At 44.4% G+C, this 25,469-nt stretch overlaps 1 protein-coding gene across 1 annotated transcript; it reads right to left on the bottom strand.

The window, feature by feature from the left end:
* Positions 1 to 23,679: 23,679 nt before the first annotated feature.
* Positions 23,680 to 24,969, bottom strand: LOC143812038 (uncharacterized). Its single transcript, XM_077293274.1, has 2 exons — positions 23,926 to 24,969; positions 23,680 to 23,837 (listed from the first exon to the last, which is right to left on the bottom strand). Exons 1-2 carry the CDS (start codon positions 24,881 to 24,883, stop codon positions 23,818 to 23,820), a joined length of 978 nt encoding a protein of 325 aa, XP_077149389.1. The 5' UTR covers positions 24,884 to 24,969; the 3' UTR covers positions 23,680 to 23,817.
* Between the last annotated feature and the right edge of the window lie 500 nt (positions 24,970 to 25,469).

Raw genomic sequence — 25,469 nt, 5'->3', positions numbered from 1 at the left:
TTACCGGCGACCGCAAAAAAAAAAAAAGCGATCTGTAATTCTCTGTCCTCTGATGTGATCGCACATCAGAGGACAGAGAAATAGGGGGATTCGGGGACCCTATCATACTTACCGGTGTCCCTGGGTCCTCCTGTGTCTCCTCCTGCCCGCCGGCTTCTTCCTCGGGAAAGAAAATGGCGGGCGCATGCGCAGTGCGCCCGCCATCTGCTGCCATCTGCCGGCCGGCAGGAAAGACGAGTTGGGGCTAAAATTAGGGTTAGGGTTAGGGTTGGGGCTAAATTTAGGGTTAGGGTTGGGGCTAAATTTAGGGTTAGGGTTAGGGCTAGGGTTAGGCTACTTTCACACTAGCGTCGTACTCGGCCCGTTGCAGTGTGTCGGGCCGACGTACCGACGCTAGCGTTGTAAGCGCCGCACAACGGGTGCAGCGGATGCTGTTTTTCAACGCATCCGCTGCCCCATTGTGAGGTGCGGGGAGGCGGGGGCGGAGTTCCGGCCGCGCATGCGCGGTCGGAAATGGCGGACACGTTGCACAAAAAAAAGTTACATGTAGCGTTTTTGTGCCGACGGTCCGCCAAAGCACGATGCATCCGTCGAACGACGGATGCGACGTGTGGCAATCCGTCGCAATGCGTCGCTAATGCAAGTCAATGGAGAAAAAATGCATCCTGCAAGCACTTTTGCATGATGCGTTTTTTCTCCAAACGACGCATTGTGACGGAAGCCAAAAAACGCTAGTGTGAAAGTAGCCTAAGAGGCCTCTTTCACACTTGCGTCGGTACGGGGCGGTCGCAATGCGTCAGCCCGTCATACCGACGCACGTTGTGAAAATTGTGCACAACGTGGGCAGCGGATGCAGTTTTTCAACGCATCCGCTGCCCAGTCTATGTCCTGGGGAGGAGGGGGCAGAGTTACGGCCACGCATGCGCGAAAATGGCGGACGCGACGTACAAAAAAAGGTTATGTTGAACTTTTTTTGTGACGATGGTCCGCCAAAACACAACGGATCCAGTGCACGATGGAGGCGACGTGTGGCCATCTGTCGGCAATACAAGTCTATGGGCAAAAAAGGCATCCTGTGGGCACATTTGCAGGATCCGTTTTTCGTCCAAAACGACGGATTGCGACGGATGCCACACGACGCAAGTGTGAAAGTAGCCTTAGGGCTAGGGTTAGGGTTGGGGCTAAAGTTAGGGCTAGGGTTAGGGTTAAATTTAGGGTTAGGGCTGGGGCTAAATTTAGGGTTAGGGTTAGGGCTAGGGTTGGAGCTAAAATTAGGGTTAGGGTTGGGGCTAAAGTTAGGGTTAGGGTTGGGGCTAAAGTTAGGGTTTGGATTAGGGTTGGTATTAGGGTTACGTTTGGGATTAGGGTTGGGATTAGGGTTACGTTTGGGATTAGGGTTGGGATTAGGGTTAGGGTTGGGATTAGGGTTAAGGTTAGGGTTGGGATTAGGGTTAGGGGTGTATTGGGATTAGGGTTAGGTTTGAGGTTAGGGTTGAGATTAGGATTAGGGGTGTGTTGGATTTAGGGTTTTGATTAGGGTTATGGTTGAGATTAGGGTTGTTTTGGGGTTAGGGTTGTGATTATCGTTAGGGTTGTGATTAGGATTATGGATCAGGTTGAGATTAGGGTTAGGGGTGTGTTGGGGTTAGGGTTGGAGTTAGAATTGGGGGGTTTCCACTGTTTAGGTACATCAGGGGGTCTCCAAACACGACAGCCAATTTTGCGCTAAAAAAGTCAAATGGTGCTCCCTCCCTTCTGAGCTCTGCCGTGCGCCCAAACAGTGGTTTACCCCCACATATGGAGCATCAGCGTACTCGAGATAAATCGGACAACAACTTTTGGGGTCCAATTTCTCCTGTTACCCTTGTGAAAACAAAAACTTGGGGGCTAAAAATCTTTTTTGTGGAAAAAAAAATATTTTTTATTTTCACTACTCTGCATTATAAACTTCTGTGAAGCACTTGAGCATTCAAAGTTCTCACCACATATCTAGATAAGTTCCTGAGGGGGTCTAGTTTCCAAAATTTTGTCACTTGTGGGGGGTTTCTACTGTTTAGGTACATCAGGGGCTCTGCAAATGCAACATAACACCCACAGACAATTCTATTAAAGTCTGCATTCCAAAATGGCGCTCCTCTTCCGAGCTCTGCCGTGCGCCCAAACAGTGGTTTACCCCCACATATGGGGTACCAGCATACTCAGGACAAATTGCACAACAAATATTGGCATCCAATTTCTCTTGTTACCCTTGTGAAAATAAAAATTTGGGAGCTAAAAAATCTTTTTTTGTGGGAAAAAATATATTTTTTACTTTACTACTCTGCATTATAAACTTCTGTGAAGCACTTGGGCATTCAAAGTTCTCACCACATATCTAGATAAGTTCCTTGGGGGGTCTATTTTCCAAAATGGGGTCACTTGTGGGGGGTTTCTACTGTTTAGGTACATTAGGGGTCTGCAAACGCAACATAACGCCCGCAGACAATTCTATCAAAGTCTGCATTCCAAAACGGCGCTCCTTCCTTTCCGAGCTCAGCCATGCACCCAAACAGTGGTTTACCCCCACATATGGGGTACCAGCATACTCAGGACAAATTGGACAACTACTTTTGGGGTCCAATTTCTTTTGTTACCCTTGTGAAAATAAAAACTTGGGGGCTAAAATATCTTTTTTGTGAAAAAAAATGTTTTATTTTCACGACTCTGCATTATAAACTTCTGTGAAGCACTTGGGCATTCAAAGTTCTCACCACACATCTAGATAAGTTCCATGGTGGGTCACTTGTGGGGGGTTTCTACTGTTTAGGCATATCAGGGGCTCTCCAAACGCGACATGGCGTCCGATCTCAATTCCAGTCAATTTTGCATTGAAAAGTCAAATGGCGCTTCCGAGCTCAGCCATGCGCCCAAACAGTGGTTTACCCCCACATATGGGGTGTCGGCGTACTCAGGACAAATTGTACAACAACTTCTAGGGTCCATTTTCTCCTGTTACCCTTGGTAAAATAAAAAGTTGGAGGCAAAAATATCATTTTTGTAGAAAAAATGCGATTTTTTTATTTTCACATCTCTACATTATAAACTTCTGTGAAGCACCTGGGGGTTTAAAGTGCTCACCACACATCTAGTTAAGTTCTTTAAGGGGTCTAGTTTCCAAAATGGTGTCACTTGTGGGGGGTTTCCACTGTTTAGGCACATCAGGGGCTCTCCAAACACGACATGGCGTCCGATCTCAATTCCAGCCAATTCTGCATTGAAAAAGTAAAACGGTGCTCCTTCACTTCCAAGCTCTGCGGTGCGCCCAAACAGTGGTTTACCTCCACATATGGGGTATCGGTGTACTCAGGAGAAATTGCACAACAAAATTTGTGGTTAAATTTCTGTTTTTACACTTGTGAAAATTAAAAAAAATGGTTCTGAAGTAAAATGTTTGCAAAAAAAAGTTAAATGTTCATTTTTTTCTTCCACATTGTTTCAGTTCCTGTGAAGCACGTAAAGGGTTAATAAACTTCTTGAATGTGGTTTTGAGCAACTTGAGGGGTGCAGTTTTTAGAATGGTGTCACACTTGGTTATTTATTATCATATAGACCCCTCAAAATGACTTCAAATGTGATGTGGTCCCTAAAAAAACATGGTGTTGTAATAATGAGAAATTGCTGGTCAAATTTTAACCCTTATAACTCCCTAACAAAAAAAAATTTTGTTTCCAAAATTGTGCTGATGTAAAGTAGACATGTGTGAAATGTTATTTATTAACTATTTTTCGTGACATATCTCTCTGATTTAAGGGCATAAAAATACAAAGTTTGAAAATTGCAAAATTTTAAACATTTTCGCCATATTTCCGTTTTTTTCATAAATAATCGCAAGTAATATCGAAGAAATAGCACAAGATATGAACGGCACTAGGTGTTGGCGTAGCAGGTGGTATGACTGCAGTCGGGGGATTCCACTGTAAGACTCCTGTAGCACGTATATAATCTGCAATGTTCGGGTGGTGCTCAGCATAAAAAGCAATAAATAATGATGAAGGAAAAAAGGAAATGCGGCACTCACCCAGATGAATTGCGAATCAAAGTCCTTTATTCATCATGACATGACAACGGACATAGCAAGGAGAGGTGGCTGGGAGAGATCAACGGTGCGGGGAGAAGAAACAGGACTACGATCGTTTCGCTCTTGTGCGCTTCCACGGGTCCAGGTGCACAATTAAAGTCGTCATTTCCTTTATAGGGAACTAGACAGCTTAATGTGAACAGGTGTAGGATTAAAAAAACAATAAGGGCTAATGAACTCCAAATAATAAACTTGTCCAATAAAAGTCTATCTCCGGCACAAAAAAGGGTGCTATCTCTAGGTTTGAATTTTTGTATGCCAGATGAATTTAACCTTACGGACTTTAAAATCGACCTTTTTAAAGCGACGCAAAAATTACACCTACAAAAACATTTCTCTAACAGAAAAAAACAGGCTGCTGCGCCTGAGGTTACATCTACAGAAATTCCCGTCGCTATCGGCAACCTGGGATTTATGGCTTTTCCTCCAGCTGAACCCCATGATATTGAAGATGCCTGGCTATTAGCTCACCTTAGTGATCCACCACATGAAACTGAGGAATATAATGTAATGATTAATAAAGATACCAATTTTAGCCCTTTCTCAGGTGGTATACAGTCCACATTTATGCCGCCCGTTTCTCCAGGTAACGCGATCGACTTATTCCAAGATCTTGTGGTAAAAGATGTAGAGGCCATCCTATATCGTAAACCTAGGAAGAATCTAACTGATGAGGAGGAAAAAGCTATACGTGAAATGCAGCGGTGGGATGACGTAGTCATCAGAAAGGCAGACAAGGGAGGTAACCTTGTTATTCTTGATAAAAATTACTACATCAACGAAGCCATGTTTCAATTGAATGATAAAACGACTTATGTCATTCTTGATTCCAATCCAACTGAAAAATTTAAAGAGAAATTAAGGACCTTATTAAATAAATATGTAGCCAAGGGTACTTTATTGAAAAATAACGCTGAAAAACTACTTCCCAACCATCCTATTATACCCTGCTGGTATAGTCTACCAAAGATACATAAACACGCCACTTGCCCGCCTGGGCGTCCTATAATAGCTGGCATTGGCTCTTTGACAGAACCCCTCTCCTACTTTCTGGACTGGCTACTGAAACCACTGCTGCAAAATATACCATCATTTATTAAAGACTCAGGAGATTTTTTGATTGCTCTGCAATCATTAGACTGGCAACCCACATTCTCTTTGACTTCAATTGACGTGGTCAGTTTATACACCAGGATACCACAGGATGAAGGCATTGAGGTTATTAGAACTGTGTTGCTGAATACTGATAAAGACCGGGACTTCATTGCGTTTATTGTAGAGAGTTTGGCATTTGTTTTATCACACAATGCCTTCAAGTTTGGTGAGAAGTGGTTCCTTCAGCGCACCGGAACTGCGATGGGGACGCCCGTCGCTTGCGTGTTTGCTAATCTATTTTTAGCTGTCTTTGAGGAGAAATATATAATGGCCGTGACAAATCCCTTTCTAAAATTTATACGACTATACCTGAGATTCGCGGACGATATCTTTATTGTCTGGGATGGTCTGGAAAATGTGTTTAATTCCTTCGTCTCCCATCTCAATACTATAAATGATGATAATATGCAATTTACTGCTTGTTTTGGGGGGAACGAGTTGGATTTTTTGGACGTGAAAATTCAGATATTAGATGGCATGCTCACTACTAAAGTGCATAAAAAATCGTCTGCTACTAATAGTCTTCTTCACTTTAACAGTGCCCATCCTTTTCATACCAAAAACAGTATACCCTACAGTCAGATGGTGCGATATAGAAAAATCAACAATAATGAGGAATTATTTGGCCAACAAATTGCAGAGCTAAAGACTAATTTCCAAAATAGAAATTACCCACCAGATGTTTTAGCAAAAGCGGAGCGCAGGGTGACGCAATTAACTCAAAACGATTTATTAAAAAGACGCAAAACAACACCAAACGTCTCCTTTAATGAGCAGCACAGGTTCACATTTACGTTTACCCACAGTCCGATTGACAAAGAGATCTACGCAGCCATCAATAGAAATTGGCACATTTTGCAATCTGACAGAGAATTATCTTCTCTGACCATGAATCGCCCAAGGTTTGGGTACAGGCGTACGAGAAATTTAGGGGATTTATTGATTAAAAATCGTCTCCCCACAATAGAAAATAATTGGCTCACGAAATACCAACCTACGGGTAATCACAAATGTGGTAACTGTAAATTCTGCCATTTAAGATTTTTGAAAAATCCAATCCACATAGGTTCTGTTTGTCACACCATTAGAGATTTAATTACGTGCAAAACTCCATATGTCGTTTATCTAATCCTCTGCCCATGCCAGTTTTACTATATTGGCAAAACAATACGCCCTATGGTCACGAGATTTGGTGAGCACTACAATTCTATAATGTCCGGGAAGGGTCGCCCGCGCTTTATTAAACATATGCGGGATCACCACAATGCGAATCCAAATGTGCTACAATTCGCAGGTCTTGAGGTAGTTAAAAGTCCAGTAAAAGGTGGTGACCGCAAAAAAATTCTATTACAGCGCGAGGCACGATGGATCATGGAGACCAATGCACAAGGACCCATTGGTCTCAATGATAAACTGGACATGACAATATTTTTGTAACATTTTTGCTATATATTCTTGTAGCAATATTATTGTAATTATCATCATGCTGGCTCCCTTATGTTGTGTGGCTTATAATGCTGATTTGTATTTGTGCTTGTTAATTTTTGTTTTTTGCACACAAACCAATGTGTTTTTTTAATCCTACACCTGTTCACATTAAGCTGTCTAGTTCCCTATAAAGGAAATGACGATTTTAATTGTGCACCTGGACCCGTGGAAGCGCACAAGCGCGAAACGATCGTAGTCCTGTTTCTTCTCCCCGCACCGTTGATCTCTCCCAGCCACCTCTCCTTGCTATGTCCGTTGTCATGTCATGATGAATAAAGGACTTTGATTCGCAATTCATCTGGGTGAGTGCCGCATTTCCTTTTTTCCTTCATCGTTAAATATCGAAGAAATGTTACCACTAACTTGAAGTACAATATGTCACGAAAAAACAATCTCAGAATCAGCGGGATCCGATAAAGCGTTCCAGAGTTATATCCTCTTAAAGTGACAGTGGTCAGAATTGTAAAAATTGGCTCGGTCATTAAGTACCAAATTGTCTCTGTCACTAAGGGGTTAACAGGATTTCTGCGGATCAGGGAGTATATTGTTTGTTTATTATTTTAATATTTTTTACAGGTGATACTGGCTTCGGGGATCAAGGTGACAAGTGATGGTGAGTATGTACTCTATGCTATATGTACTGTATGTCTATATGTATGTCATGTACGTAATGTATGAATGTACTGTATGTAGTATGTATGTATGTATGCAGTATGTATGTATGTAGTATGTATGTATGTAGCATGTATGTAGCATGTATGTAGTATGTATGTAGCATGTATGTAGTATATATGTAGCATGTATGCAGTATGTATGTAGTATGTATGCAGCATGTATGCTGTATGTATGTATGTAGTATGTATGTAGTATGTAGTATTTATGTAGCATGTATGTAGCATGTATGCAGCATGTATGTAGTATGTATGTAGCATGTATGCAGTATGTATGTAGTATGTATGCAGTATGTATGTAGTATGTATGTAGCATGTAGTATTTATGTAGCATGTATGTAGCATGTATGCAGCATGTATGTAGTATGTATGTAGCATGTATGCAGCATGTATGTAGTATGTATGTATGTAGTATGTATGTATGTAGTGTGTATGTAAGTATGTATGTATGTATGTAGTATGTATGTATGTATGTATGTTCTGTATGTGGCATGTTATATGTTGCATGGTACATGTCACATGGTGCATGTTGCATGGTGCATGCTGCATGTCGCCTGGTGCATGTCGCATGCCGCATGTCTGTATGTGTGTTGTATGTCTGTATGTGTGTAATGTATGTTTTTTTTTTAACACATTCTCCGGATGATGGGACTAATACTGTCCTATCATCGGCTAATGTGTCACTCACTGTCACTGTAGCAGGCAGAGCCCGATGGGACTTGTAGTCACCCCCCCGCCAGCCAGCAGCATACCAAAGAAAGCATGCCCAGCGGACACACCACACACACCCGCAGACCCCAGCACCGCCCGGCGCCGGCACATCATGGTGCAGCCCCACCGCACCGCCCGCCGCCGGCATGAAGCCCGCACATCACGTCCAAGCAAAGCATACACATCCCTGCCTAGCCCCGCCCGCCCCAGCACAGCCCTGCAGCCCCCAGCGCCGCCCACAGCCCAGTCACTTTTGATGAGTGACCGCTGACTGTGAGGCTGGGTCACACCTGCTCATGACGTCACGTCAATTTCCAAAGTCTGGAAATTGACGTGATCTCGGCGGAAATTAGCGGCGGCTGCAGCCTGGGGGTCATGTGACCCGGACTCAGTCGCTGGCATAGTGCCGCTCACAGGCGAAAATGGCAACAGAAGGTATTTACACAATTCATTAGGGGCCCCGGGGGGACACATTGGGGGGTTAATTGAAAGTAGTGGACAACCCCATTAGTTCTACTGCTCTTGGCGTCTAGTAGAATCCAATTTACTGACATTGTGCATACAGCTTACCCAACGCCTTCATTATATTTACCTTACAGTGGCTTCACCCGCTATGGCAGTTGATCCATTGGGATCCGGTGTCCAAAATGTACTGTGGAGCTCACAAAACTCAGATTTCTCAGCAACTGCTCTCCCTCTGAAAATGTAAAGGGGGGCCACATAATGACATGGCGTGGTGGCAGGCAAAGCCCAAAATTCAAAGGGACATGTTTTAGCTGGCATTGTAAAGTGATGGGGAATTTGTATTTGACTATCTAGCTACCAATTTGTAATGAGGGAGTGGCCTCCCAAATGTAGGAGTGAGAGCCCTCACAAATGTTAAATGAAAAAATTAAGCCAAAACGCTCCATGTAAAAACATGCTAAAGGGTGATTTATAATTTTTTATTTTTTTTTATTTTTATTTTGTGTTATATACATGTAATTATGAAGTAAAAAAATGTTTCTTAGCATTTTTGCCTTTAAAAAAAATTTAGGTTTGGTTTGATAGTATTCTTATAAATCCGTAAAACCGGTGCAGTAGTCTGACAACATTATTCCCAGATACCATTTGTGAGTCAGAAAGGCATGCAGGCATCTTGACCATGCTGTTTCCATTTAGTTTTAGCTCTTTCCCCTTAATTTCTTCTTTTTTCTCATGCCCCAGACCTGTTTGTTGGGTCCAGCAGAAAAATATTCTGCTTTCCCATTGACTTGCATTGGATTCGTTATTCGGTATGAAAACAGGGATATTAGAAATTATTTGTGACAATTTTCCCGAATCCGAATAGTTCACTTTTTGCTCATCACTATACATAGGACAAAAATGGGACAACGTTCTTCTCCCAAAACTCCAGTAATTGGTCTCCTATCTCCCCAGATGTTATACATATACAGTACTAGTGAAAAGTTTCAACTCACCTGCTCATATGATTTTTTTCCTCTTATTTGAATTTGCACATTGTAAATTCAGACTGAATGCACCAAAACCATGAAGGAACACATCTATCTATATAAGTGTCTAAGGGTCACTTCCGTCTTTCTGTCTGTCCTTCTGTCTGTCACGGATATTCATTGGTCGCGGTCTCTGTCTGTCATGGAAATCCAAGTCGCTGATTGGTCGTGGCAAAACGGCCATGACCAATCAGCGAACGGCACAGTCTGGTGGCAAAATGGCCGCCCCTTACTCCCCTCCAGTCAGCGCTCACACAGGGTTAATGGCAGCAGTAACGGACTGCGTTATGCCACAGGTAACGCACTCCGTTACCGCTGCTATTAACCCTGTGTGACCAACTTTTTACTATTGATGCTGCCTATGCGGCATCAATAGTTAAAAGATCTAATGTTAAAAATAATAATAATAAAAAAAATCATTATATACTCACCGTCCGTCGGCCCCTCGGATCCAGAACCGGCCTTTCCCGCTCCTCGCGACGCTCCGGTGACCGCTCCATGCATTGCGGTCTCGCGAGATGATGACGTAGCAGTCTCGCGAGACCTCTACGTCATCATCTCGCGAGACCGCAATGTACTCTTGGGGCCGGAGCGCGCGAGGAGCGTCGGTAACCACTTCGCCTGGATCCGGGGCCTACGGAAGGTGAGTATATAGCTATTTTTTATTTTAATTCTTTTTTTTAACAGGGATATGATGCCTACATTGCTATATACTGCGTGGGCTGTGCAATATACTACGTGAGCTGTGCAATATAATACGTGGGCTGTGCAATATACTACGTGGGCTGTGCAATATACTACGTGGGCTGTGCTATATACTACGTGGGCTGTGCAATATACTACGTGGGCTGTGCAATGTACTATGTGGGCTGTGCAATGTACTACATGGGCTGTGCAATATACTGCGTGGGCTGTGCTATATACTACATGGGCTGTGCAATATACTATGTGGCTGTGCAATATACTGCATGGGCTGTGCTATATACTATGTGGGCTGTGCAATATACTATGTGGCCTGCGTTATACACTACGTGGCTGTGTTATACACTACGTGGGCTGTGTTATACACTACGTGGCTGTGTTATATACTACATGGCCTGTGTTATACACTACGTGGCCTATGTTATACACTACGTGGGCTGGGTTATACACTATGTGGGCTGTGTTATATACTGCGTACGTTGGCTGTTATATACTATGTGAGCTGTGTTATATGCTATGTGGGCTGTTATACACTCTGTGGGCTGTGCTATATACTATGTGGGCTGTGCTATATACTACGTGGCTGTGCTATATACTCCGTGGGCTGTGCTATATACTCCGTGGGCTGTGCTATATACTACATGGCTGTGCAATATACTACGTGGCTGTGCAATATACTATGTGGCTGTGCTATTTACTATCTGGGCTGTTATATACTACATGGCCGGCTGCGAACAATCAGCGACAGGCGCAGTCCGGCCGTGAATTGGCGCGAGATTTGAACCACGCTTCGCTAATTGGTCGCGGCCAGCCGAATCCTGTGTATTCAATGTATTATTCTAAAATCTTCATAAATAAACTACATACATATTCTAGATTACCCGATGCGTTAGAATCGGGCTACCATCTAGTATGGAAATAAAACATAAATAAACTAGTGTGAAACAAACTAGAATGTGTGTGTTAAACCTGTGTTCTTTAAAGCACCCTCCTGTTGATTGATGCTGATGACCTCAGTCTGCTATGAAAACAAGGTAACTGCTGGTGTCACCCAGTATTGCTAATGAAATGACTCTACTGACTACTTCTTCTCAAGGTAAAGAGATGATTCTGCCATTTGCCTACAGTGATTATGGGATGACCCTGCTGCCACCACCCTGCAATGATAATTAAATGAGATGACTGTATTTTTTCTTTAGTATGATTGTACTCCAACAAAATAACTTTTTAAGAAAACAACCCAAAATCTGTAAATCAAAAGGAGATAAGTACAAAGAAGTCTTTATTCAATACTGGAGAAGCATTAAAGCAAATTCTCTGTGTTAAGTTGCTTAATTGGACAATTATTTCAAAGCAGGAGACAGGTGAGGATCCAGTGTAGGTCGGGTTCTTCGCAACATCTGAGATTTGCATATCGCGTTCCTTGTTTCAGTCAGACTTGAATTGGAATGTAGCATTTGACTTTTAAAAAATGTAAATTACCAGGCAAAAAAAATCTATTTTTTCCTTTATGTAGTCTTGTGCGGCAAAGATGAACTGCTTGTCATAATTACCTGGACTAGGAACAAAACGTCTCTCCTTGTTTTTGAAAAAATATAGCAGATTCGGGTCACAGCTAAGAATTCCTGCAGGCAGTATCGTCTTCAGACGCTTCCACATCTCTGCTTCCCAGCAGGTTTTACTCTGCCTACTGTGAAAGAAATCTATTAGTATCTTTAAAAACGATAACCCAATGTGGAGATGCTGGGTCACCAAGAAATGATGTGAACAGTGTCATTAGAAAACCAGAGACTTTATCCAACTTTTATTTACAGAGTGAAAAAAAAGCAAAATTAGCATTAACGCCGACATTTTCACAGAAAATGGAAATAAAGTTACTTTTTTACCATATGTGTAAAAAGGAAAAACTGATATAATTCTGTTTGCTAAAATTTCATATACTTTCACAGTTTATACTGTATCTACATATGATAAATCTGTGAATCCTATAGTGTGGATTTTTAATATTAATCATCTCTTATACTGCTCTCAAATCCACAGCTGCATTCAGAATTCAGCTCCTTTACAGATAGCACTCATTTCCCTGGCAGCCCCTGCTGATTCAAGTTCTGTATATACTGTGGGAGATCTAGATACAATGATGTAGTAAACAGTGTTTTTTTTTCTGGCCACCTATACCCCAACTTTTTGGTGTAGGTCACCAGTTGCTCAGATTCACAAGTGATTAATATGCTAAAGTGCTGGTAGTTGGTGCTGTAGAACACACACACTATGTGGGTTCACCAGGTCAAAAGCGGTAAATTTTTGTTCACATTTTATTACCAATACTCCCCTCTGTATGCCTTTTTTTTTTTTTTTAATCCATGACACATTTTCAGGACTTTAGTGCTAATTTTACTAGTCTTTCCAAGTGGGCGTTGCTTACAGGAACCTCTTTGGAGGTGCTTTTAGGCTGTTCTGCATAATTATTCTGTAAGCCAAGCCCCCTTGGTAAATACAATAAAAATTAGCACTAATAAAGGCTTGTATCTCTAGAACTGCATGTTAGATTTAAAAAAAATATATATATATATGTACGAAAATCAAAATATTTAGGGAAGCTGCAAGAATAGAATAAGAGCAAAAGCTAGCTGTTTTTGACCAGGTGACAGGTGCTTTTTAAGATTCTAGTTCGCTAATATACAGTACAAATTCACATAAAAGTTTATTAATGAGTGGCCTAAAGTGCCAGATATATAATACTTGAAAGGTACACAGATGCAAATCTGATACGGTATTGATGTCTAATGAATAGTGTTGAGCGATACCGTCCGATACTTGAAAGTATCGGTATCGGAAAGTATCGGCCGATACCGGCAAAGTATCGGATCCAATCCGATACCGATACCCGATACCAACACAAGTCAATGGGACTCAAGTATCGGACGGTATTCCTGATGGTTCTCAGGGTCTGAAGGAGAGGAAACTCTCCTTCAGGCCCTGGGATCCATATTAATGTGTAAAAGAAAGAATTAAAATAAAAAATATTGCTATACTCACCTCTCCGACGCAGCCTGCACCTTACCGAGGGAAGCGGCAGCGTTCTTTGTTTAAAATTCGCGCTTTTCTTTCCTTACGTGAAGTCCCGGCTTGTGATTGGTCGCATGCCGCCCATGTGGCGGCGACGCAACCAATCACAGCAAGCCGTGACGTAATTTCAGGTCCTTAAGGATTTTAAAATTACGTCCCGGCTTTGTGATTGGTTGCGTCGCAGTCACATGGGCGCCGCAACCAATCACAAGCCGTGACGTCACGGGAGGCTGGACACGCGCGCATTTTAAAATGGGCGCGTGTCCAGCCTCCCGTGACGTCCCGGCTTGTGATTGGTTGCGGCGCGGTCAACCAATCACAAGCCGGGAGGCTGGACACGCGCGCATTTTAAAAATTTTAAAATGCGCGCGTGTCCAGCCTCCCGGCTTGTGATTGGTTGACCACGCCGCAACCAATCACAAGCCGGGACGTCACGGGAGGCTAGACACGCGCCCATTTTAAAATGCGCGCGTGTCCAGCCTCCCGTGACGTCACGGCTTGTGATTGGTTGCGGCGCCCATGTGACTGCGACGCAACCAATCACAAAGCCAGGACGTAAGTTTAAAATCCTTAAGGACCTGAAATTACATCACGGCTTGCTGTGATTGGTTGCGTCGCCCATGTGACTGCGACGCAACCAATCACAAAGCCGGAGCGTAATTTTAAAATACTGAATGACCTGAAATTACGTCACGGCTTGCTGTGATTGGTTGCGTCGCCGCCACATGGGCGGCATGCGACCAATCACAAGCCGGGAATTCACGTAAGGAAAGAAAAGCGCGAATTTTAAACAAAGAACGCTGCCGCTTCCCTCGGTAAGGTGCAGGCTGCGTCGGAGAGGTGAGTATAGCAATATTTTTTATTTTAATTCTCTCTTTTACACATTTTTACATTAATGTTGTTTCGATACCGATACCCGATACCACAAAAGTATCGGATCTCGGTATCGGAATTCCGATACCCGCAAGTATCGGCCGATACCCGATACTTGCGGTATCGGAATGCTCAACACTACTAATGAATGAAAAAACTACATATTCCAGAACTGGGCACATTGGTTTATGAAATAACTACATTTCATAAACCAATGTGCCCTAAAAGAGCATTTTTTTTAACTTCTAATGCCGATCTGCAGTGTACACCTATATCCCTTTCCTTTATCATCTCCCAACCCTTGGTTGTACTTGATATATTTAGTGGTATGGACTTGGTGTCTTTTTACCGTGTTAACTATGAAAGTAAGTAAGAGTGCTGTTCCGTTATAGGGACATGTCTATTAGCACAGTGATGAAAGATTTCAAATGACATGAATATGGTTGGACTATAAAACATGAGATAAGATAGGAAAAGGAACATATCTTTATATTTACTGTGATATAGCACACAGAAAGAATGTATTTTCTTTGACAAAAGTCCGTGCCTGGTTTATTAAACCTCCATAAACCACGGTAGAGCATTTGCACATCACAGGACCGACATATAGTCCATTTCAGCTGCGGTTACGTTCCTACAGTTCATTATATGCATCAACAGAACATAACAACCACTGAAAGTCTGTTCCATTAGCAGATACTTCTCTGCAATTATAACCCCCTTGCTGGAGTTACCTTCCTGGAGCTCCTGATCCACACACTGACGTCCTATCAGTCCTCTCTCCTGGGGAAGCTGCGGAACTAGGATCACCATCCCTGTGACCAGAGCACTCCCAACAGTCCAGATCCTCAGACGGACGGTAGCTTCCCCAAAAACGCAGTGCCATCACTGACTCTGCAAACACAGCCTCTCTGTGCGCTGTTCTGGATGTCCAAACCCACTTGGAACCGATCAACACACAGTCCACCAGGTCCAAATCCTCACCATGTGCTCTTCAGGAAGTTAGCACCTCCAACACATAGGCCTTCCATGACCTTACACATGGACCAAACAGGTCCATACACTCTCTAACATGCGACCACACCATGGTCACATTATGTACCTGTAACCACTCCCATAGGTGGTAGGTATGTGTGGTTAGTCAGACCCGCCCAGATCTCTGACTAACCCTGTAAGCCTCCCTTTAAAGCTACCCAAACACAAGGCTCGTAGGACTAAAGGTCCCTGAGCAACATTATCGGCTTAGAGCGCAGAGGATCTCCTGGATCTCTGCAAGACATACCGGCCATTTACAATAATGCCGGATGTTGTCTAACCATCAAAGTTATGCCTGTGACTGCCATGCATTCCCATGGCCTCCATAAGCCTCCTTGCGTATTCTGAGGAGAACATGCAGTGCCCCCTAGCTGTAACAGGGGTCACTGCATCAGATATATCCCCACTGTTCAATCCTGTGGGGTTGAACACTTGTCACACACCAGGGGTTTCGAGACCGGGTACCCAAGTCACCTTGCCCTACCAGCCGAGATGGCCCTCACAGTCGGTTTTGAGCATCCTTCATTGCCATACCCTTGTTAGGCCTCCCTCGCCCCCAGCGGTCAGTATGGTGTTGTGATTCCCTTGTAGCCATACCTCCTGTCTGGTCTAATTATTTGTCCTCACGTCCGCTACAGGGTCTTCCTCCTAGGTCACTCAGCCCTGAGCTAACTGAGGCATCACTACTTCTACCTCTTCCATAAGGCCCCTTTCTGTTAACTCTCTGCTGGCCATCTCTCTTATTGTCTTTATTGCCTAAGGAGCAGTTTGTCCCTTTGTCTCTATGTCCTCTGTTAGCTTCAGCTTGAGGACCTCCAGTCCTTAGCGAACCTGTTCGCCTCTCTATACCGGAAGTTGAAGGTGGCAGCCACCTGTTTCCCATTTCCTGCAGCTTTCTACTGATCAGCTCCATCTCCAGCCTTCTTGAACTCTTTCTGCATAGACTACCTGGCACACGCCTCTCTCAGGTCTTCAGGTATATCTATCATCTATTTAAACAAGGAAGTCTCCTTTTCTTTTGCTGTCACAAGTTCACCATTTTGTTCGGCTCTTGGAGCCATCTGCTTCGGCATGTCATCTGCTTCCACCTGTCTGATCAGGATAGACACCTGCCGTTCCATCTTCTTCAAGGCTGTTGCATTCATCCATTGACTTTCTGCCTCTGAGCTCCGCCACCTCTTTCTCCAAGGCACCCAGACGGCACTCAGCAGCCTGTCTCTGAAGCTCCTCTTGCTTCATCCTGGATCCTCCTTAACTCGCATCTCATTCTCTGGATTGGTTGAGCTTCCATTATCTGAGGAGATATCTGCTTGAGGCCCCATTCCTTTGGTGGCTTCCTCCACCTCTGCACCCTTGGACTCAGCACTGTCATCTTCAGCCCTCTCTTGGGCCTCAGCAGTGACATACTTAGTTTTGTCCCATTTCTCTGGGACTTTAGAGCACTTCACACACTCCTGCTCCTCAGCATCTGGAGCTTTCACCATCTTCCGTCACCTCACCTTTTCCTTTCACTGCAGACGCGAGCCTCTGACAGGACTGTTCTCTGTGTCCGTCATGGATTCTCGTTCCATCAGCTTTCCCCAGGTTTTCCTTTTGTTCAGCACCACCAAGTGACCGGTCATCCGACTCCAACCTAGCAGTTGCTAGGGGCAACATGAATGCATTCATCTCCCTTGTACAGTCAGGAAGAGAATCCCATCTTGAACAATAGCACAAGACACTGCCTTTCCTCTATTCAAATCTTCACAAGGTGCAACTCGTTCAACCCTTTACGTCTCCGGTGATGGGAAGTAGTCTTGCCATTTGTACCTGAGTCAGCCTTACTGCACTCTTTTCCGCTGGCGTCACCATCTAAATGGGAGTCACCACCACCCAATTGGTCATCCGGAACCAGCAGTCCCCACTTAAACCAGTCATATTTTTTGGTTTGGCTGCCACCGCCATCCTGACTTCACCTTGTGGAGTTCTGTCGTTCCACTGTGTCAGTGCTTCTGACAGTATAATATCGTACTCAGCTCTAGCGGCTGCTCCTGGCAATGACATGCCACAGTCACCCCCGGAGTCTGTCTCACACCCCACAACATGGTGAACCCTCCAGTTGCTGTCAAAATGAGTGTCAGCTTCATACGTTTTATCTACCATATCACTAACAGTCATCTTGTGGTACGCGTCAGGTGACATCATGTCCGTAAGTTGGGCAGATGCACGCTTCCCACTGATCAACCCGATGTCTGACCCATCAATTTTGGGAGGTATTACGGCTTTTAAGTACGCAAACCCATCAGCCAAGTGCCCTCCATTCTCCTGTTGTAGAGGAGCTCCCTGCTTCCACAAGTCTGCGAACAGTCCAGAGTCCCGGCCTATTACAACCGGACAGGATAAGTTTGAGAATATAGCAACATCATGGATTGCACTGTCCCTGGCCATCTCGAGGACCACCCTGGCCACTGGATAGTCCTTAGTGCACCCATGGATGCAGGTGAACCTGACATTTTTATTGGGCATTACAAATCTCTCGGATGAAACCCTCGCTAGAGTCACCGGGCTCCCAAAATTGACCAGTCCGCATATTTCCTTCTCGTGCATCTGCAGGGCACACTCCCGTAAACTCTTGCTGGGTGGATAGTTCATATAGCAGACTGGACACACATAGTGCACTTGCCCCTGGCAATAGTTCATCTGTGGCACCATCTCGGTCACCATTCCCCGAGACTCCGCCCACTTCTGGGCAACTACTTCCTTTTTAGATACCGCCCCCTTCTGGGATTTCACCATTTATTTGGGTCACCGCACCTTTTGGGATTCCACCCCCTTTAGGGTTACTGCCCTTTTGGGACTCTACCCCCTTCTGGGCAACCATCCCTGTTTGGGTCACTGCCCCCTTCTGGGACTCGACACTTTTTGGGCAATTATCCTTGTTGGGGTCACTGCCCACTTTTAGAGACACCACCCCTTTTAGGGACACTACCCCATTACTGTGGCACACCACATGGACTCCCCAACAGTACTCTCAGGCCCCAGTTCACACAGTACACAGAAAATCTCTTTGGGCTGGCACTGGCCCTTTAAGAGTCTGAACGATCTGGACCACGAATGTCCTTGCGACACCTCACCAGCTCCTGCTGGCACTTCCACAGGTCCAGCTGCAGTCACAAACTGCCGCAAATGCAGCTCTTACTGCTGCAGAACATCTTGCTGCACCTGCAACTACTTTCCACAAAGCTCTGCATGGCTCTGCCCCGCAGACTTCATGGACCCGCCGATCCAACGCAACTCTTCGCAACCTCACCGAGTTACAGCCAGATGCTTGTATGCTTCGTGGACCCGCTGATCCACAGCAAGCTTCGTAACCTCGCTGAGTTACAGCAATCACCTTCACATGTGCTTCCTTGACCATTGCCTGCAGTCTAGCACCATATGTGATGCTGTGATCACTAACGGGTTGGGGAATACTCGTTTGGCCGCGATATAACGCACACAAAGAATGTATTTTCATTGACAAAAGTCCGTGCCTAGTTTATTATACCTCCATAAAGCACACGGTAGGGCATTTGCACATCACAGGACTGACATATAGTCCATTTCAGCTACAGTTACGTTCCTAAAGTTCATTATATGCATCAACGGAACATAACAACCACCGACAGTCTGTTCCTTTAGCAGATATATCTCTGCCATTATAACCCACTTGCTGGAGTTACCTTCCTGGAGCTCCTGCTCCACACACTGACCTCCTGTCAGTCCTCTCTCCTGGTGAAGCTGCCGAACTGGGATCACCGTCCCTGTGACCAGTCCATTCCCGACAGTCCAGATCCTCAGACGGACGGTAGTTCCCCAAAAACGCAGTGCCATCACTGACTCTGCAAACACGGCCTCTCTGTGTGCTGTTCAGGATGTCCATCCCCACTTGGAACTGACCAACACATAGGCCACCAGGTCCAAAAGCCTCACCATGTGCTCTTCAGGAAGTTAGCACCTCCAACACATAGACCAATCAGGTCCATACACTTCTAACATGCAACCACACCATGGTCAAATTATGTACATGTAACCAGTCCCAAGGTGGGACGTGTGTGGTTAGTCAGACCCACCCAGCTCTCCGACTAACCCTGTAAGCCTCCCTGTAAAGCTACACAAACACAAGGCTCATAGGACTACAGGTCCCAGAGCAACATTATTGGCTTACAGCGCAGAGGATTTCCTCTGCAACACATACCGGCCATTTACAATAATGCCGGACGTTGTCTCACCATCATAGTCATGCCTGCGACTGCTATGCATTCCCATGGACTCCATAAGCCTCTGTGCGTATTCTGAGGAGAACATGCAGCACCCCTTAGCTGTAACAGGGGTCACTGCATCACACTACTGTATAAACTAAGATAGTCTGGGACAAGGTCATTGGTGCCATCAAGGCCAAAGAATGATAGTAGATTTATAATTAATGGTAAAGAAATGACTCTTTGTGCCAACCTTACATGGGGTTCTAATTACTATAGACCCTACACGATCTGTCTGTAGGAGACAACCACTATGTAGTCAAAAGTATTGGGACATCTAAAGGAGCTTTAATGACATCTTTTTATAAATCCATGGGCATTAATTAGGAGGTGATCCCACCTTTACAGCTTTGACAGCTTGCTCTTTTATGGGAAAATGTTTTAATAAACTTTGGAGGTATCTGTGTGAGTTTTGGAGGTATCTGTGGGAATTTTTACCCATTTACCCACAAGAGCATTTGTGAGGTCAGACTCTGATGTTGAAAGAGATGGCCATGCTCGCAATATTTTTTTCTAGTTCATCCCAATGGTGTTGGATGGAGTTGAAGTCTGGGATTTGTGTGGTCATGTGCTTCCATCACAAAATTACCTAACTGTGTCATTATGGACCTTGCTTTGTATACAGCAGCACAGCCAATAAGGATTTCCATTCACTGGAACTAAGGGGCCAAGGCCAAAACCTGATAACCCACCCCCCATAACATTATCACATCTCCAGTGAGCTTTTTAGCTTTCACAATCTAGTCAGGCTGTTGATGTTCTACTGGTGTTCGTGAAGCCCACAGTCATCCATCAGAGAAGTGGAATTCATCACTACACAGAACACATTTCCACTGCTCCAAAGATCATTGGTGATGTCCTCTACATCAATGTGAGCGACGTTTGGCATTGTACTTGGTTATGTAAGGTTTGAATTGAAGTTTTCACCCATGAGAACCCATGCCTTGGAGTTTTTGACACAGTTTTTGTGCCAAATGTCAAAGAAGGCTATTGGATCAGCTGGGTATTGGCCACTTTTTTGCACTATGCTCCTCAGCACTTGGCGATCCCGCTCTTTACTTTATTGTTGAGTTGCCTAAACTAGAGTTCAGCGACATTTACTTTTTTAGGATCGAGTCGGGTTTCGCGAAACCCGACTTTGTCAAAAGTCGGGTCTGGTGAAATCGGCCGATTATTGCAAAAAGTCGGGGGCCGACCGAAACACGAAACCCAATGCAAGTCAATGGGGAATCAATGACGGCAGTGAGTGGAGGACAGGAAAACACCTACAGTGCCCATTTTAATGCCAAAAACATCAATTCTTGTTACTTAAGCTGTTGTCAATCTTAATTTACCTTATAATAATAGTTAGGCATTGAAAATTGGGGGTCATTTGGCTAAAGTTGGGGGGTAGGGCTGGCTCAAGGAAATGCGGACTACGTCACGGCGGAGGAGCAGGGAGAGGTAAGTATACTTTGCAAGTGCTGTGATCCTGACCAAGCAGGGGGGGCCACTCATTCGCATTGGCACTGGCACAGGGCCCCTCAAAGTACAGCGGTGTGTTTGACGGCAGTGGCGCCTCCCACTGGCAGAGACACTTTTGTGTACTATGAGGGGCCCTGTGCCAGTGACGTCGCCAACGAGTATGCTCCCCCCACCTGATGAAGGAACCTGCACTTTCATCTGCACCTTCCTGTTTGTCCCTGTGTAAGGTGGTATAGTATGCGGGAAGGGGAACCTGACTTTCAGCAGGGTCAGATTCTGGCTGTGTAGAGTGCAAGGGGAATGTAGCGGTGTGGGTCAATGTACCAGCAGACTCATCTAGCAGTGGCTGGGCAATGGGCAGGATGAGGAGGAAACACAGATATAGGCCCAAATAATAAAGTAGGCTAAATGCAGTTCAAAATTGGTAACAGGACTAAACAGGCGGCATTGCTTTGCTCAGTGGAGGAAAACTGTAATGAGTGACAGACACAGTTAGTAGGCCCAAGTAATAAAGTAGGCTAAATGCAGATCAAAATTGGTAACAGGAGTAAACAGGCGGCACTGCTTTGTTCAGTGGAGAACAACAAACAGCGGCAGACACCGTTAGTAGGCCGAATCAAACAAGTAGGCCAAATGCAGTTTAATATTAGAAACAGGAGTAAACTGGCGGCTCAGCTTTGTTTAGTGGAGTAGAACAACAAGTAGCGGCAGACACCATTAGTAGGCCCAACCAAACAAGTAGGCCAAATGCAGTTTAATATTCGAAACAGGAGTAAACTGGCGGCTCAGCTGGCTCAGCTTTGTTCAGTGGAGGAGAACAACAAGCAGCGTCAGACACCATTAGTAGGCCGAACCAAACAAGTAGGCCAAATGTAGTTTAATATTCGAAACAGGAGTAAACTGGCGGCTCAGCTTTGTTCAGTGGAAGAGACCAACAAGCAGCGGCAGACATCGTTAGTAGGCTGAACCAAACAAGTAGAAAAACTATTGGGTAGAGGGCACCATCACTTATATATCTATGGGCTCAACCTGCTGCATGTCAGAATATATCCAATGCACACCAAAGAAAAAGAAACATGCAACAAATGCAGGGATCCACAAAATTAACAATTTTATTGATAACAAATCATAGCACAAAACACTTGCAAATTAAAAACATTTAAAATCGAACAGTAGAAAAATTACCCAAGTAAAAACTTCACACGGGGCCTGACCTCCCACATAGTATGCCTCTATAATCCTGAGCTACTCCCTATTATAGAAAGTCTATCACCAAATGTGAGCCGCAAACTGCAGGCAGGCACTGGGTTATCGGCGTCCCGGAAGTAACATGTGCGCATGTCCATCCGTAACCCGGACAACGCAACGATAGCCAAAATACCCATTCCCTTATCCTCATGAAAGAACCAAACATCAATATACGATTTTGGGGGGGGGGGGGAAAAACTGTATCACCACATAGGCACCTCCTAGAGTGGAACAACTTCCACTGTTCTATTAAACAGCCGGTCCGCAAGATCTGCCAGCCATAGCCTGCCAAAGGCGCTACTGCGCATGTCACGGAAGCCAGGTCTGTTGTCATGCGTCCCTGGCAACCAGAAGATCTCCCATCTTTTCTGCGCAAGCGCCTACTAGCCTGTTGGCGTCCTGAGAGCCGATGCAACACCCAGGTGATGCGCTGTCGTGAGGAGCTCACTCACGCAGACGCACCAACCTGTGTGCAGCATATCCCAGGAGGGCAGCCATATAAATGCTACTGTCTGCATAGAAAGAGTAGCAAATAGCGTCAGGAGGATAGCAGCGATACAGCACAATGCATCCTCCACATAAGAACTCTACCTCAAAGACACATCTAGCATAAGATCTCCACATATAACCATTATACCAGGAAACAATGCATTGGTTTTTCCCAGAAACATTGGTCCTGCGACCTAGAGGAAAAAGAAAAAGAAAACAAATAGAAGGGGGCACAGCGAAACAAACCCAGACGTTATAATTGTTTGTAAAACCCCGTAAAGAGGAGCTCCTCGTTTAATCCTCTTGGGGCAAGGCTTTGAAGTTTGTATATCCACTTGGATTCACATTTTAGTAATTGATGAGTGTAGTTGCCTCCTCTGATAGTCACTTTAACCGCCTCCAACCCCATCACTCTCAAGCCTCTTGTGCTGCCACCATGGATATTCAAAAAATGCGTGGCCACAGAGGTTAGTTTTTTCCTTTTACAAGATCCTGTCTGGCCATGTTGATATTCGAGATGTGTTGTTGGCACCTCTTCCTTAGTTGTTGAGTCGTTTGGCCCACATATAACTTAGGGCAATCACAAAGTAGCAAGTAAACCAAATTACTAGACCTGCAATTAAAGTAACAATTAGATTTAATAGGGAACGATAGAGTATCTATCCAGACTTCTCGCCGTGCAACCATGTATTGGCAGACGGTACAATCACCACAAGGGAATGTGCCCAAAATCCTATTGCCAGTGCCAAGTCTAGTTGTAGGACGTTGATAATGGCTATGGCACAAATGGTCCTTTAGGTTGCTGGCTCGCCTGGCCACCATCCTGGGGGTCGACGTAATGTGCGGGATAAGTCTTGATTCAGAAAATAAAATGTTCCAATTTTTGTTCAGTATCTTATAAACATCTGACCACTGGTTATTGTACGTGGTAATTAAGGAAAGAGGTTGTTCCGAGCTACGCACCTGTTGGTTAAAGAGGCTGAGTCTGTCTCTTTTTCTTGCTTCTTTATAAGCCCCCGACACTATTTTCCGTGGATATTGCCTATTTGAAAAGCGGGTGGTTAAATCCCCTGCCAGTTTCTGAAAGTCTTCTGTTGAACTACAATTTCTACGTAATCTCAAAAACTGACCTTTTGGTATCCCGTTTTTCAAATGAGCAGGATGAAAACTGGAGTAGTGTAGGAGATTGTTTGTTGCCGTGGGTTTACGGTACAGACATGAGGAGACACGATTATCCTTTACAATCAATTTGATGTCCAGAAAGTCTATAGAACATGGGGAGATAGTGGAAGTGAGTCTAATATTGAACATATTATGATTCAAATTCGCAATGAAGTTCTCACAATCAGTTAGCGATCCTGTCCATAGAAATATCACATCGTCTATATATCGCCGCCAGGTGGCTACATTTTGCGAGAACCCAACTTGTTGAAAAACCACAGTCTCCTCCCACCATCCCAAAAACAGATTCGCATATGAGGGCGCACAACGCGCCCCCATAGCGGTGCCAGAGATTTGCCTGTAATATTTCCTGTCGAATGTAAAATAGTTTTTGTCAAGAATAAAATGAAGAAGCTCCAGCAAAAATCTATTGTGCCTATCATTATGATGGTATTTTTCCAAGAAATAGGAGACTGCTTGTACGCCCAAATTATGTGCTATACTCGTATAAAGAGACTCAACATCCAGACCAACCAACAGCGTGTTATCAGGTATCTCTAAATCTTCCAGATGTATCATCAGCTGTGTTGAGTCTCTTATGTACGAATCAAGCTGTAGGGCCAAAGGTTGGAGAAAGTGATCCAGATAGATACATGGTCTCTCCATGATCCCCCCTATACCGGAGACTATTGGTCTTCCTGGGGGCAAAGTCAGCGATTTGTGTACCTTCGGCATAATATAGAAAGTTGGAACTACAGGATACTTAGTAAGAAGAAAGTCTGCTTCCCTCTTATTAAGAGTCCCCTCCCTCATTGCTCCCTGTATAAGAGAGTCCAATTTCTCCTTAAAGACCCAAGTAGAGTCTGAGGGAAGAACATGATAATTATTGATGTTATTCAATTGCCGTAGGGCTTCCATAATGTACATGTCATGGGGCCAGAGGACCACATTTCCCCCTTTGTCTGCTTCTCGTATGAGAAATTCGTTATTGTTGCGTAAATTCCAAAGGGCTTTTTTCTCCCCAATCGTTAAGTTGGCATGTCTCGTAGAATCGAGTCTAAGGCCCTCCACGTCTCTGCAAACATTATCAAAAAATATTTGAACTGCAGGAAATAATGAAAGTGCTGGCGTTACCTGTGATGGAGATCTTCTGGTGAATCTTGTCTGATCGGATCCATTCTCATTTTCTTGCAGGAGTTCTAAAAGATCTCGGAACGTTTGTCTTTCATCATCTGGAAGTGAGTCAACTACAGAAGGTTTATGATATAATAATTTGAACGTCATTTTACGGCAAAATAAATAAAGGTCCTTGACCAGTGTAAACTTGTCCAAGGGGTTCATTGGTGAAAATGATAAACCCTTCATTAGAACAGATTTTTCCGCATCCGATAGTTCATATGATGATAAATTTATAACTTGAAAGTCCTCTGTTGGAATAGGAGGGGCAGTGAGCATACCTGATACAATTACCGTTTCCGGTTGAGTCTCGTTTCTCTCGTGTACGTTGGTGACC

This window comes from Ranitomeya variabilis, chromosome 1 (genome assembly GCF_051348905.1).
Source record: "Ranitomeya variabilis isolate aRanVar5 chromosome 1, aRanVar5.hap1, whole genome shotgun sequence".
NCBI classification, from domain to species: Eukaryota; Metazoa; Chordata; class Amphibia; order Anura; family Dendrobatidae; genus Ranitomeya; species Ranitomeya variabilis.
Note: the sequence above shows the minus strand (reverse complement) of the source record. Positions and strands in the feature narration are given on the sequence as shown.

What these genes read in the sequence shown, in the direction of transcription:
- LOC143812038 (XM_077293274.1), bottom strand. Translation starts at nt 24,883, where the DNA reads ATGTACATTATGGAAGCCCTACGGCAATTGAATAACATCAATAATTAT. An exon ending in GAAAAACGGGATACCAAAAG is followed by an intron (nt 23,838 to 23,925) that starts GTCAGTTTTTGA and finishes CTTTTCAAATAG; the next exon opens with GCAATATCCACGGAAAATAG.